General features: G+C 55.1%; 1 protein-coding gene across 1 annotated transcript in view; it reads left to right on the top strand.

The window, feature by feature from the left end:
- The first annotated feature begins 1,092 nt into the window (after window positions 1-1,092).
- The window catches only part of dnai3 (dynein axonemal intermediate chain 3), a 150,158-nt gene continuing 135,681 nt past the window's right edge, over window positions 1,093-15,569 (top strand). Inside the window, exons 1-2 of the mRNA XM_038793427.1 lie at window positions 1,093-1,147; window positions 8,510-8,642. Of these exons, the coding sequence (XP_038649355.1) occupies window positions 1,142-1,147; window positions 8,510-8,642 (139 nt within the window). The 5' untranslated portion in view covers window positions 1,093-1,141. The remainder of the gene's footprint in view (window positions 1,148-8,509; window positions 8,643-15,569) is intronic.

The raw sequence follows: 15,569 nt of genomic DNA, 5'->3' as shown, positions 1-15,569 counted from the left end.
GAATCCTGCAGCCCGGACATCTTGGTGGGCCTGGTCCAGGTTGAGGGTAACGTAGTTGGATGCCCAGTCACACCAAACTGTGACCTCCCCGATGTACCTGTGGGCTGAGAAATGCCGCACAGGTCCCCACTCGAGCCCTGGAATGAATTGGTTGCATTAAAGTTCAGGGCTGCTGTTACCCATAGATCCCATCCTGCCCCGGGGACTTGTCTACTTCCTCCACTTATCTAGGCCTCTCAGCATCCTAAAAGTTTCAATAATAACAATAATCTTTATTAGTGTCACAAGTAGGCTTACATTAAGACTGCAAGTAACACTGCAGCCTCCCGTAACAGCCTCCCTGAACAGGCAGCCGCAATGTGTCGACTAGGGGCTTTTCACAGTAACTTCATTTGAAGCCTGCTCGTGACAATAAGCAATTTTCATTTCATTTTTCAATGAGGTTACTGTGAAAATCCCCCAGTCGCTGCCACATTCCGGCGCCTATTCGGGTCACAGAGGGAGAATTCAGAATGTCCAATCCACCTAACAGCCGTCTTTCGGGACTTGTGGGAGGAAACCGGAGCACCCGGAGGAAACCCGCGCAGACATGGGGAGAACGTGCAGACTCCGCACAGATACTGAGCCAAGCCGGGAACTGAACCTAGGACCCTGGCGCTGTGCAGCAACAGTGCTAACCACTGTGCTACCCCTGCCGTCCTTAAGCACTATCGCACATTAACAAGTATAATCAGAAACCAATCCAATGGAAGTCCTTGGTCGCCAATGCGGTCTTAGGGCCTGCTACTTGAATGGAGGGCAGACGGCACGCCAACATGGGCAGAGATGGGCATGACCTGAAATTTCCCCCTCATCATCCCCAAGCTTATTGTTGAGTAGTCAGCTACTCAGACCAAAAAGAAAACTAAACTGGAAATGCTGAAGGGGGACCACAGAGTAAGCAGCTCAGTGATTGAGGGAAGACCCGCCCTGCTCCATGTCTCCAGCTGCTATAGAGTGCGGGCTAGGGCCCCGATTGGCTGGACGGCCTGTCAATCACCAGAGTCTTCCTGTGTTTCGTAGCAACGGCCATAGAAACGAGAGACGCCGGAAGAAGCTGCGGGACAACAAGGAAGAAGCGAGTGGAGCCGAACTGAGCAACATGAATGTGAGTGAGCAGCTCCTTCCCCATGGGGGGCAGCCCCTTCCCCATGGGGGGCAGCCCCTTCCCCATGGGGAGCGGACCCTTCCCCATGGGAGGGCAGCCCCTTCCCCATGAGGAGCGTCCCCTTCCCCATGGGGAGCGGACCCTTCCCCATGGGGGGCAGCCCCTTCCCCATGGGGGGGCAAACCCTTCCCCATGGGGGGCAGCCCCTTCCCAATGGGGGGGGCAAACCCTTCCCCATGGGGGGCAGCCCCTTCCCCATGGGGAGCGGACCCTTCCCCATGGGGAGCGGACCCTTCCCCATGGGGGGCAGCCCCTTCCCCATGGGGGGGCAAACCCTTCCCCATGGGGGGCAGCCCCTTCCCAATGGGGGGGGCAAACCCTTCCCCATGGGGGGCAGCCCCTTCCCCATGGGGAGCGGACCCTTCCCCATGGGGAGCAAAACCCTTCCCAATGGGGGCAGCCCCTTCCCCATGGGGAGCGGACCCTTCCCCATGGGGAGCAAAACCCTTCCCCATGGGGGGGGGGGGGCAAACCCTTCCCCATGGGGGGGCAGCCCCTTCCCCATGAGGAGCGGCCCCTTCCCCATGGGGAGCGGACCCTTCCCCATGAGGAGCGGACCCTTCCCCATGAGGAGCGGATCCTTCCGCATGGGGGGGCAGCCCCTTCCCCATGGGCAGGCAACCCTTCCCCATGGGGAGTAGCCCCTTCCCCATGGGGGGCAGCCCCTTCCCCATGGGGAGCGGACCCTTCCCCATGGGAGGGCAGCCCCTTCCCCATGAGGAGCGTCCCCTTCCCCATGGGGAGCGGACCCTTCCCCATGGGGGGCAGCCCCTTCCCCATGGGGGGGCAAACCCTTCCCCATGGGGGGCAGCCCCTTCCCAATGGGGGGGGCAAACCCTTCCCCATGGGGGGCAGCCCCTTCCCCATGGGGAGCGGACCCTTCCCCATGGGGAGCAAAACCCTTCCCAATTGGGGCAGCCCCTTCCCCATGGGGAGCGGACCCTTCCCCATGGGGAGCAAAACCCTTCCCCATGGGGGGGGGGGGGGCAAACCCTTCCCCATGGGGGGGCAGCCCCTTCCCCATGAGGAGCGGCCCCTTCCCCATGGGGAGCGGACCCTTCCCCATGAGGAGCGGACCCTTCCCCATGAGGAGCGGATCCTTCCGCATGGGGGGGCAGCCCCTTCCCCATGGGCAGGCAACCCTTCCCCATGGGGAGTAGCCCCTTCCCCATGGGGGGCAGCCCCTTCCCCATGGGGGGCAAAACCTTCCCCATGGGGGGCGGACCCTTCCCCATGGGGAGCAGCTCCTTCCCCATGGGGGCAAACCCTTCCCCATGGGAGCAGCCCCTTCCCCATGGGGAGCAGCCCCTTCCCAATGGGGGCAAACCCTTCCCCACGGGGGGCAGCCCCTTCCCCATGGGGGGCAAACCCTTCCCCATGGGGAGCAGACCCTTCCCCATGAGGAGCGGATCCTTCCCCATGGGGGGCAAACCCTTCCCCATGGAGAGCAGCTCCTTCCCCATGGGGGGCAAACCCTTCCCCATGGGCCATGAGGGGCAATTGGACAACATTTACCAAATTCAGAGTAAAAAGAAAACTCTGTGTGGAAATATCTTATTTCTACATCAGGGAAAAGAGTAAAAAAAGCACAATTCCCTCCAAAGGACATATCCCCCACTCTCCACCCCACCGCCCACCCTATCCCCTCCCCACCCTAACCCCTCCCAACCCTATCCCCTCCCCACCCAATCCCCTCCGCACCCAATCCCCTCCCTCAACCTCCCACCCTCTCCACCCCTCCACCCTCTCCACCTCTCCACCCCTCCACCCTCTCCACCCCTCCACCCTCTCCACCCCTCCACCCTCTCCACCTCTCCACCTCTCCACCCCTCCACCCTCTCCACCTCTCCACCTCTCCACCCCTCCACCCCTCCACCCTCGCCACCCCCTCCACCCCTTCCACCCCTCCACCCTCTCACCTCCACCCCTCCACCCTCTCCACCCTCTCCACGCCCTCCCCCCCTCCACTCCCTCGACCCTCTCCACCCTCTCCACCCCTTCCACCCCTCCACCCTCTCCACCCCCTCCACCCCTCCACCCTCTACACCCCCTCCACCCCTCCACCCTCTCCACCCCCTCCACCCCTCCACCCCTCCACCCTCTCCTCCCCCTCCACCCCCCTCCACCCTCTCCCTTCCACCCCTCCAACCTCTCCACCCCCTCCACCCTCTCCACCCTCTCCACCCTCTCCACCCTCTCCACCCCCTCCACCCCCTCCACCCTCTCCACTCTCCACCCCCTCCACCCCTCATCCCCCTCCACCCCTCCACCCTCTCCACCCCTCTCTACCCCCTCCACCCTCTCCACCCTCTCCACCCCTCCACCCCTCCACCCATCCACCCTCTCCCCTCCACCCCTCCACCCCCTCCACCCTCTCCTCCCCCTCCACCCTCTCCACCCACTCCACCCCTCCACCCTCTCCCCTCCACCCCTCTCCACCTTTCCACCCACTCCACCCTCTGCACCCCTCTCCAACCCTCCACCCTCTCCCCTCCACCCCCTCCACCCCTCTCCACCCTCTCCACCCCTCTCCACCCCTCTCCAGCCCCTCCACCCCCTCCACCCTCTCCACCCCTCCACCCCCCTCCACCCTCTCCACCCCTCCAACCCCTCCACCCTCTCCACCCTATCCTCCCTCTCCACCCCTCCTCCCTCCTCCCTCTCCACCCCTCCTCCATCTCCACCCTCTCCACCCCCTCCACCCTCTCCACTCTCCACCCCTCTCCACCCTCTCCTCCCCCTCCCACCCTCTCCACCCTCTCCACCCCCTCCACCCTCTCCACCCCTCCTCCATCTCCACCCTCTCCACCCCCTCCACCCCTCCACCCACTCCACCCTATCCTCCCTCTCCACCCCTCCTCCCTCCTCCCTCTCCACCCCTCCTCCATCTCCACCCTCTCCACCCCCTCCACCCTCTCCACTCTCCACCCCTCTCCACCCTCTCCTCCCCCTCCACCCTCTCCACCCTCTCCACCCCCTCCACCCTCTCCACCCCTCCTCCATCTCCACCCTCTCCACCCCCTCCACCCCTCCACCCTCTCCACATCTCCACCCCTCCACCCTCTCCACCCTCTCCACCCCTCCACCCTCTCCACCCTCTCCACCCCTCCACCCTCTCCACCATCTCCACCCCTCCACCCTCTCCACCCCTCCACCCTCTCCACCCCCTCCACCCTCTCCACCGCCTCCACCCTCTCCACCCCCTCCACCCTCTCCATTCCTCAACCCCCTCCACCCCTCCACCCCCTCCACCCCTCCACCCTCTCCACCCCTCTCTACCCCCTCCACCCCCTCCACCCCCTCCACCCTCTCCACCCCCTCCACCACTCTCCACCCCCTCCACCCTCTCCACCCTGTCCTCCCCCTCCACCCTCTCCACCCCTCCTCCCTCTCCACCCCTCCTCCCTCTCCACCCCTCCACCCTCTCCACCCCTCCACCCTCTCCACCCCTCCACCCTCTCCACCCCTCCACCCTCTCCACCCCTCCACCCTCTCCACCCCTCCACCCCCTCCACCCTCTCCACCCCCTCCACCCTCTCCACTCTCCACCCCCTCCACCCCCTCCACTCTCCACCCCCTCCACCCCCTCCACCCTCTCCATGCCCTCCACCCTCTCCACTCTCCACCCCCTCCACCCCTCATCCCCCTCCACCCCTCCACCCCTCCACCCTCTCCACCCTCTCCACCCTCTCCACCCCTCCACCCTCTCACTCCCACCCTCTCCACCCCTCCACCCTCTCCACCCCTCCACCCTTTCCACCCTCTCCACCCCTCCATCCTCTCCCCTCCACCCTCTCCACCCCCTCCACCCTCTCTACTCTTCCACCCCCTCCACCCCTCCACCCCTCCACCCTCTCCACCCTCGCCACTCTCTCCACCCCCTCCACCCCTCCACCCCTCCACCCCTCCACCCTCTCCACCCCTCCTCCCTCTCCCCTCCACCCCTCCACCCCTCCACCCTCTCCACCCCTCCTCCCTCTCCCCTCCACCCCTCCACCCCCTCCACCATCTCCTCCCCCTCCACCCTCTCCACCCTCTCCACCCCTCCACCCTCTCTCCTCCACCCCTCTCCACCTCTCCACCTCTCCACCTCTCCACCCCCTCCACCCTCTCCACCCTCTGCACCCCTCTCCACCCCCTCCACCCTCTCCACCTCCCGCCTTCCACCCTCTCCCCCCTCCACCATCTCCACCTCCCCCCTCCACCCCATCATTCTCTCCCTCAGTGATGATCAATCCTCTTCAGAAATGACATTGAACCAGATGCAAATGTAATATTTAGACAAAAAAAAGTGCACATTTTAGTCAGTGACACAGGTCATCTGATTGTTTGCTCCAGCACCACCATTATCAATGTAACGTATACTATTAATGTAAACTTGACATCATCCAAAATTCTGCTGCTCGTGTCTGAGTTCACAGTCAGTCCTGTTACCCTCTCTCCCCTGTGCTGAGTGGCTGACATTGGGCTCGTGGTTAGGCAGCGCCTCACTTTTAAAATTCTCACCCCTGTTTTCAAATCCCTCTGTGGCCTTGCACCCCCTCCCTCTCTCTGCCATTTCCTCCGATTCTTGCATCTTCGCCATCCTTACTTAAGTTGCTCAATTGCCTTATGTTGCCTGGGTCCAAGACCCTCTCCCCGAAGCTTATCCAACTCCCCACCACCCTCCTGTAGGTCGCTCCTCACAATTAAGTGGCCAGAAGTTGAAAAATCCATGACCAAACCTTTGGCCATCAGCCTTAAGGTTGGCTCATCTGGTTTGGTGTTAAATGTTGCCTATCCAATGCTCCAGTCTTGGGATGTCTGTAGTTGTTATTGAATCTTCGAATTTACAGTGCAGAAGGAGGCCATTCAGCCCATCAAGTCTGCACCAGCCCTTGGAAAGAGCATCCTACTTAAACCCACACTTCCACCCTGTTCCCCGTAACGCAGTAATCCCACCTAACCTTTTTTTATTGGACACTAAGAGCAATTTAGCATGGCCAATCCACCTAACCTGCACATCTTTGGACCGGAGGAAGTCCACGCAGACACGGGGAGTACGTGCAGACTCCGCACAGACAGTGACCCAAGCCGGGAATTTAACCTGGAACCCTGGAGCGGTGAAGCAACTGTGCTACCCACTGCGCTACCGTTATGGACGATCAATAGCGCAAATTATATTTATTGCAGGGTTTTTTATACGTTGAAGCGCCAGAAGGTGTTTTGAGAGAATGGGGAGAAAATCCAATATCAAACAGGAATTGGAGAGGAGATGGGAGAGTAACAAAGCAAAGTTTGAAGAGTTAGATTGTGAGAACATTGTTAAAGATGGGGGAACTTGAAGCGAGGTTTGAGAATTTTGTGCAGATGTAAGCCCGGGTGGCAGGTGGATCTGCCGTTAGAGGTTGAACAAAGAGAGGTGAGATGCTCAGTGACCTACAAGAGCAGAGGTGCCAGCTGGAAGGTGCGGAGCTGGGCAAGTTTTCTTTTCAGCACCGAGGGCGATTTAATTCCACTAACCATATATGAATATAAATTATGGAGAGATTTGTTCATGGTTTGTAGACAGTCCTGGCTAAGCCAGCATTTATTACCAAACCTAATTGCCCTTGAGAAGGCGGTGGCAAGATGCCTTCCTGAATCGTTGAAGTCTCTGAGGTGTAGGTAGGCCCACAGTGCTGTTAGGGGAAGGAGTTCCAGGATCTTGACGCAGTGACAGTGAAAGACCGGTGATGTATTTCCAAGTCAGCATGGTGTGTGGTCTGGAGGGGAACCTATTGACATTGCCAAAGACATACTGTCCTTGTCTGTCTGCATGTTAGAGTTTGCCGCTTTGGAAGAAGCTGTCGAAGGAGCCTTGTCAATTGGCTGTGGTTGGAGTGCTGATCGAGCGGGGTCGCTTTGTCCTAGATGGTGTCAAGCTTCTCGAGTTGAAGCTGCACTCATCTAGACAAGTAGAGAGTATTGCATTGCACTCCTGACCTAAACATTGCTAATGCTGGGGAGTCAGGAGATGAGTTACTCACCACGTAATGGGCGGCACAGTAGCACTGTGGTTAACACTGTTGCTTCACAGCGTCAGGGTCCCAGGTTCGATTCCTGGCTGGGTCACTGTCTGTGCGGAGTCTGTACGTTCTCCCCACACCTGCGTGGGTTTCCTCCGGGTGTTCTGGTTGGTTTTCATTTATGCCACGGGCTTCTTCCAGGTGCTGAGTGGAGACCTGTCCGCAATCTCACAGACCTCGGTGCACAGGTACATCCGTCCCATCACAGAGGCCCTTTATGCCCAGGCAGCTGAATACATCCATTTCAATGTGGACTGAGCCACAAGGATGCTTGAACAGTAGGATGCCATCGAGAGGATGCCCGGATCCAGGAGGTCATCGCCAGGATGCATGTCCCCCTACAAGCATCTGCAGAGGACAGGCCGCTGTACACAAGCCGAAAGGGGTTCCACTCGATGAATGTACAGCTGATATGTGATCATAAGCTGAGCATCATTCACCTCTGCGCCCGATACCTGGGCAGTGTGCACGACTACTTTAGCCTGGCACACGCGACGACTCCTGAAATGTCTGGCGGGCAGGAACAACAACGATGCCTATGCAGCAACCAGGAGCATGATCGAACGGTGCTTCGGCCTCCTGAAGATGTTGTTCAGTTGCCCGGGCGGCTCTGCAGCGGCCCTCCAGTATGATGCTGAGACGGTCGCCCGCATCGTGGTGGCCTGCTGCGTCCTCCACAACATCGCACAGCAGAGGGGCGATGTGCTGGAGGAGGACGTTGAAGGCCAGGCCTTGTCTGACCAGGAGAATGCGGGGGAGGGGAGGATGGGCAGGACATGGGGAGCCCAGGCAGGTACGGGAGGCCACACAACGTGTGCGCCACGGCCAATGCACACAGGCCGCTCGCATGGGAAGCCTCCAACTTGCTGTCAGTTTCAGCGGAGTGACAATGGCGAATGTTGATCATTTTACTCCCTATCGCTGCCTCGGCAAAAGGCAATGTTTTGGGGGGGGGGGGGGGGGCGGTTTCTGATCCACAGCCTATCGCCACAGAGGATAATGTAGCCACGTCAACATCAATAAACTTCTATTGTTTGTGGGTTGTAAAGATGAGCCCTTTTCACTGCCATTACATGCACGTGGAGTTAAAATCTGAAATAATCGGACCCAAGAAATTACACACGAATCAAAATTGGAATTTATAGGGAATGAAGTTCCTGTGTAGTGCATTTATCCCATGTATTTTACCGAGATTACTGGCATTTTCCACAGTCTACATTTTAGTTTCTTAATTGCGTTGTGTTAATTTCCACAGCTTTTAGCAAAGGAGAGTGAAGTTGCGATATCAAGACCTCTAACACCCTCTGATATGAAACTTCCGCATAAATTGAAAGACAGAGTTCGGTCTAAAACACGCTTAAAGTCAGCAAAAAGAGTCAGATCTGGCGGTGAGTTTCTTTTGAATTCATAGGTGGGTTGTCGAGATCGCTGGCAGGGCTAATATTTGTTCCCTAATTTCCCTATAAATGCTACCGGCTCTCACTCATGGTGGGATTTGAGCCCACATCCTCAGCGCATCAGTCCTGGCCTCTGGATTACTCGTCCAAGTGATGTTATCGCCCTGCTCCCACCTCCCCCAGAATGTAAATGTTTTTGTGCAGTGACTAGGGGCCAACCTGTGCAGAAACCTCGAGATGAAATGTAAATGGACAACAGTGTGGTGATATAACCACTGTAGATATGTGTGCTTGCAGTAGGGGGATGTATGGGGGACCACTGTCACCAGACTCCTAAATGACCCTCTTATTGCCTGACCTCATTAACACTACACCCATGTCTGCTTCATCCGATGCCAATGCTTATGTAGTTACATTGATATATTGTGTTGCCCTATTATGTATTCTCATGTATTTTCTTGAATTCTGTTTAATTCCCTTTTCTTCCCATGTACATAGAACAGTACAGCACAGAACAGGCCCTTCGGCCCTCAATGTTGTGCCGAGCCATGATCACCCTACTCAAACCCACGTATCCACCCTATACCCGTAACCCAACAACCCCCCCTTAACCTTACTTTGTAGGACACTACGGGCAATTTAGCATGGCCAATCCACCTAACCCGCACATCTTTGGACTGTGGGAGGAAACCGGAGCGCCCGGAGGAAACCCACGCACACACGGGGAGGACGTGCAGACTCCGCACAGACAGTGACCCAGCCGGGAATCGAACCTGGGACCCTGGAGCTGTGAAGCATTTATGCTAACCACCATGCTACCCTGCTGCCCTATGAGTAGGCTTCAAATGAAGTTACTGTGAAAAGCCCCTAGTTGCCACATTCCGCGCCTGTTCGGGGAGGCTGTTACAGGAATATGTGAGCTTGCAGTAGGGGGATGTATGGCCGTACCTGTAATACAGGTTCCTCCGGTAAGCCCCTGCCGGCTAGCTCTGCCCACAGGGAGCTTGTGTATAAATATGCGCTAGCTTCACTGAGATACTATTCTACAGCTGCCGCCGGAGGAATAGCATCTCACAGCAATAAAGCCTCTCTTGTACTTCACTCGAGTCTTTGCGCACAATTGTTACCGCCACAAACAGCTCCAAGCATCTTTTCTGATGCAGCTGTGTGTGATATCCTACTAATTTGTTGAAATGAATGATTCAATTGTTAACTTTTATAAGGAAGCATAGAGACCTCGTGCTTGTATTAGCAACAAAGTGAAGACAGCAGGGAGAGTCTTTTGGAAGTTGTTATTTATGTTGACCTAATTTCAGCAAAGATGTGGAGATGCCGGCGTTGGACTGCGGTTACAACACCAGGTTGAAGTCCAACAGGTTTGTTTCAAACACTAGCTTTCGGAGCACTGCTCCTTCTTCAGGTAATTTCAGCAAAGAAAGAAGAGATTGGGGAATTCTTTGGAAATACTTCGGTCCTTCCGTGGTCGAGAAGGAAAATCTTTGCTCCGGTTTATTAATGGGAAAGAGGTTTGACCAGGATGTTTATGCACCAAACCCATTTGCACCAACCATTGGCGGAAAGTTAAAAAAGAGCAAACTTTCATTTTTATAGCACCGAGCAAGACCTCAGCTTCTGGATTCCTTTTGAATTGTAGTTACTATTATAAAGTTGGAAACATGGCAGCCACGTGGGGTCCAAGTAATTACATAAATCACAGCACAATCTGTTTTCTTGTGATATTAGTTATGGGATAGATATTGGTCAAGACATTGGGAGAATCCACGTCCTCTTTGTCACAATTTGCAAGGAGATGTTCTATATCCAGCTCATAGGGCAGGCAGTGCTTTAACTTAAATCCCAATCTGAAGATAGTGCCGACCTCACTATTGTACTGGAGATTAAGTCTGGATTATGAGAAGGGGAGGATTCCTTGCCCCAATGGGGCCGGGCATGGAGGCAAGTACGCACAAAGATTTGCATTGGTAGCTGGTGTACCAGTTTCCAGGCTGCATCCTGCTCCCGGGTCACTTTCCCCGGGTCACGATCTCACTGACTCAGTGGTGACAGTGTCATCAACTGAGACAAGAGAAATGTCTAAAATCCTCCCCCTTTCCTACTCACTAGGCAGTAATAAGATAGCAGTGTAGCTCCGAGAAATGAGGACCAAAGTAGGGTCGATTCAGGTTGATTTTGTTGCGATACCCACAGGTGACAGAATTACATCAGGTAGGTGAGTATGGATCTTTTAAAAAAAATAATCTTTATTGTCACAAGTAGGCTTACGTTAACACTGCAGTGAAGTTACTGTGAAAAGCCCCCAGTCGCCACATTCCGGTGCCTGTTCGGGTACACAGAGGGAGAATTCAGAATGTCCAATTCACCCAACAAGCACGTCTTTCAAGACTTGTGGGAGGAAACCGGAGCACCCGGAGGAAACACGGGGAGAACGTGCAGACTCCGCACAGACAGTGACCCAAGCCGGGAATCAAACCTGTGACCCTGGAGCTGTGAAAAACAATGCTAACCCCTGTGCAAACAAAATCACAGCGGATTCCTGGAACTCTAATGGTCCTCTAAATGACCTCAAAATTATTTTTATTTAGAGAATTTAAAGTTTGAAAGGAATACAGTTTGGTTGTTTCCTTGCCGTCAATTTTGGCCGAGGCTGTTGGGGAAAAAACCCCAAAGCTGATGGCGATTTGCTTTTTTTTTTGGGGTGGAATGGGATCCCATTGCAGTGTTATCTCCAAAGGGCACCAACTAGTTTGATTGCCCATTGTTGGCTGGGAGGTTAACAGTGAGGTTGAGTGTACGGGATCATCAAATGGGCAGAAAGGTGGTGGATGGAATTTAACTCTGAAAAGTCTGAGATGATACACTTTAGAAGGAGTAACTTGACAAGGAATGAATGGCCTGACACTGGGAAGTTCCGAGGAACAAAGGGACTTTGGCGTGTTTGTCCATAGATCTCTGAAGGTTAATAGGGTGGTGAAAAAGCCATATGGGGCACTTGCATTTATTAATCGAGGCGTAGATTACAAGAGCAGAATTTGTGTTGGAGTTGTATAGAACGTTGGTGAGGCCACAGCTGGTGTACTGTGTGCAGTTCTGATCGCCACATTCTTGACCAATTGAGCCAGTGGGCCGATGAATGGCAGATGGAGTTTAGAACACAGAACATACAGTGTAGAAGGAGGCCATTCGGCCCATCGAGTCTGCACCGACCCATTTAAGTCCTCACTACCACCCCATCCCCATAACCCCTCCTAACCTTTTTGAACACCTAAGGGCAATTTATCATGGCCGATCCACCTAACCTGCACATCTTTGGACTGTGGGAGGAAACTGGAGCACCCAGAAGAAACCCACGCAGACACGGGGAGAACGTGCAGACTCCGCACAGACAGTGACCCAGCGGGGAATCAAACCTGGGACCCCTGGTACTGTGAAGCCACAGTGCTAGCCACGTGTGCTACCGTAATTTGAATAAATGTGAGGTGATGCATTTTGGTGGATCAAATTGGCAGGACCTACTCAGTTAATGGTAGGGAGTTGGGGACAGTTACAGAACAAAGAGATCTTGAAGGTGGAGTTGCAGGTGGACAGGGTGGTGAAGAAGGCATTCAGCATGCTGGGTTTTATTGGTCAGAATATTAAATACAGGAGTTGGGACGCCTTGCTGAAGTTGTACAAGACATCAGTAAGACCACACATGGAATACTGTGTTCAGTTCTGGTCACCCTATTATAGGAAGGATATTGGTTAAACTAGAAAGAGGGCAGAAGAGATTTACGAGGATGCTACCAGGACTTGATGGTCTGAGTTATAAGGAGAGGCTGGATAGGCTGGGACTTTTTCCCTTGGAGCGTAGGAGGCAAAGGGGTGATCTTAATGAGGTTTATACAGTAGTCCCCCTTTATAACGCGGGTGTTGGGGTCCAAGACAGCCACCCGCGTTGCATCCGAGCCACGGATATCCATGATGGGGGTTTTAAATTTATTTAAAAATCTATGCATGCGCTTCCCATTGTGAGTCTACGGGGGGCGGGGGGAGAGGTCAGACCCCCGTAGACTCACAATGGGAAGCGCATGCATAGATTTTTAAATAAATTTAAAACCCCCATCGTGGATCTAATTAAAACAACCCACAGAAACTTACCAGGAACTTACAAGGTCTTGCTGTCTGCACCCCATCTGCCGCACGTGCTTGCACCCTGCGCTGCATGTCAGTTTCAAAGGCAAGGCTGGGATTCAGTTTTAGGTGTAAGGGCTGTCAACTTGGTGGTTTGGGAACAAGTGGCAGGGGGGTGTCGCATCTCTCCTCGGTCCCAAACCCCTGCAGTTCAGGCCTTTCTCCACACCGCCACCCCCACCCCCTCCCCCCCCACCCCCACCCTACCTCAACCACTATGGAGGTACCAGCTGTAGCTCTGCACTATCCACTTCCGGACGCTGTGTGAGCTGCTCCTCTCTCACTGAATCTCAGTGAGAGAGGAGCAGCCGGCAGTGTCAATTTCAGCTGGCAGTGTCAATTTCAGCCGGCAGTGTCAATTTCAGCTGGCAGTGTCAATTTCAGCTGGCAGTGTCAATTTCAGCCGGCAGTGTCAATTTCAGCCGGCAGTGTCAATTTCAGCCGGCAGTGTCAATTTCAGCCGGCAGTGTCAATTTCAGCTGGCAGTGTCAATTTCAGCCGGCAGTGTCAATTTCAGCCGGCAGTGTCAATTTCAGCGGCCGGCTCACTTTGATCTGGAGAGGGAAGCTGACAGTTGGGGTCCATAAGCCCCCCCGCCGTATATCGCGAACCGCGGTATTGCGGAGCGCGGTATAACGGGGGACTACTGTAAAATAATGAGGAGCATCGATAAGGTAGATAGTCAACATCTTTACCCAAAGGTCGAGGAGTCTAGAACTAGAGGCTATAGGTTTACGATGGGAGAGGAGAAACAAAAGAGACCAGAGGGGAAATTTCTTCACACAGAGGGTGGTGAGTATCTGGAACGGGCTGCCAGAGGCAGTGGTAGAGGCCGGTACAATTTTTTCTTTAAAAACAGTTAGACAGTTACATGGGCAGGGCGGGTATAGAGAGATATGGGCCAAATGTGGGCAAGTGGGACTAGCTTAATGATAGAAACTGGGCGGCATGGACTAGCTGGGCCGAAGGGCCTGTTTCCATGCTGTAAACATCTATATCTCTATCTATGATGTGATTGCACTGGAGGTTTGCAGAGGTGATTCAGCAGGATGCTGCCTGGATGGAACATTAAAGTTATGAAAAGAGGTTGGATAGGCTCGGGATGTTTTTGCTAGGGCAGAGAAGATTGCGGGGTGACCTAATCGAGGTGTACAAGGTTATGAGGGGCATGGGCAGGGTGGATGAGTACTTAGCATGTTATAACATTCGGGGCCATGGGCTAAGTGCTGATAAATGAGGTTAGGTAGGCCATGTGATGTCTTTCATGCGCCAGTGCAGACCAGATGGGCCGAAGGGCCTCTTCTGCACTGTGTTACTCTGTGATTCTCTAAAACAAGCCCTTTGACAGTGCGGAACATTTTCAATACTGACCATCCGACAGTGCGGCACTCCCTCAGTACTGACACTCTGACAGTGCAGTACTCCCTCAGTACTGACCCTCTGACAATGCAGCACTCCCTCAGTACTGACCCTCTGAAAGTGCAGCACTCCCTCAGTACTGACCCTCTGACAATGCAGCACTCCCTCAGGACTGACCCTCTGACAGTGCGGCGCTCCCTCAGTACTGACGCTCTTACAGTGCAGCACTCCCTCAGTACTGACCCTCTGACAGTGCGGCACTCCCTCAGTACTGACCCTCTGACAGGGCAGCACCCGCTCAGTACTGACGCCCTGACAGTGTAGCACTCTCTCAGTACTGACCCTCTGATAGTGCAGCACTCCCTCAGTACTGACCCTCTGACAGTGCAGCACTCCCTCAGTACAGACCCTCTGACAGTGCAGCACTCCCTCAGTACTGACTCTCTGACAGTGCAGCACTTCCTCAGTACTGACCCTCTGACAGTACAGCACTCCCTCAGTACTGACCCTCTGACAGTGCAGCACTCCCTCAATACTGACCCTCTGACAGTGCAGCACTCCCCCAGTACTGACCCTCTGACAGTGCAGCACTGCCTCAGTACTGACCCTCTGACAGTGCAGCACTCCCTCAGTACTGAGCCTCTGACAGTGCAACACTCCCTCAGTACTGACCCTCTGACAGTGCGGCACTCCCTCAGTACTGACCCTCTGACAGTGCAGCACTCCCTCAGTACTGACCCTCTGACAGTTCGGCACTCCCTCAGTACTGACCCTCTGACAGTGCAGCACTCCCTCAGTACTGACCCTCTGACAGTGCGGCACTCCCTCAGTACTGACCCTCTGACAGTGCAGTACTGACCCTCTGACAGTGCAGCACTCCCTCAGTACTGACCCTCTGACAGTGCAGCACTCCCTCAGTACTGACTCTCTGACAGTGCGGAGCTCCCTCAGTACTGACCCTCTGACAGTGCGGCACTCCCTCAGTACTGACCCTCTGACAGTGCAGCACTCCCTCAGTACTGACCCTCTGACAGTGCAGCACTCCCTCAGTACTGACCCTCTGACAGTACAGCACTCCCTCAGTACTGACCCTCTGACAGTGCAGCACTCCCTCAATACTGACCCTCTGACAGTGCAGCACTCCCTCAGTACTGACCCTCTGGCAAGTCAGCACTCCCTCAGTACTGACCCTCTGACAGTGCAGCACTCCCTCAGTACTGCCCCTCTGACAGTGCAGCACTCCCTCAGTACTGACTCTCTGACAGTGCGGAGCTCCCTCAGTACTGACCCTCTGACAGTGCAGCATTCCCTCAGTACTGACCCTCTGACAGTGCAGCACTCCCTCAGTACTGACCCTCTGGCAAGTCA

The sequence above is a fragment of the Scyliorhinus canicula genome, chromosome 4, assembly GCF_902713615.1.
Source record: "Scyliorhinus canicula chromosome 4, sScyCan1.1, whole genome shotgun sequence".
Taxonomy (NCBI): Eukaryota; Metazoa; Chordata; class Chondrichthyes; order Carcharhiniformes; family Scyliorhinidae; genus Scyliorhinus; species Scyliorhinus canicula.
The sequence above is the reverse complement of the archived record's forward strand: the minus strand, read 5'-3'. Positions and strand labels throughout refer to the sequence as shown.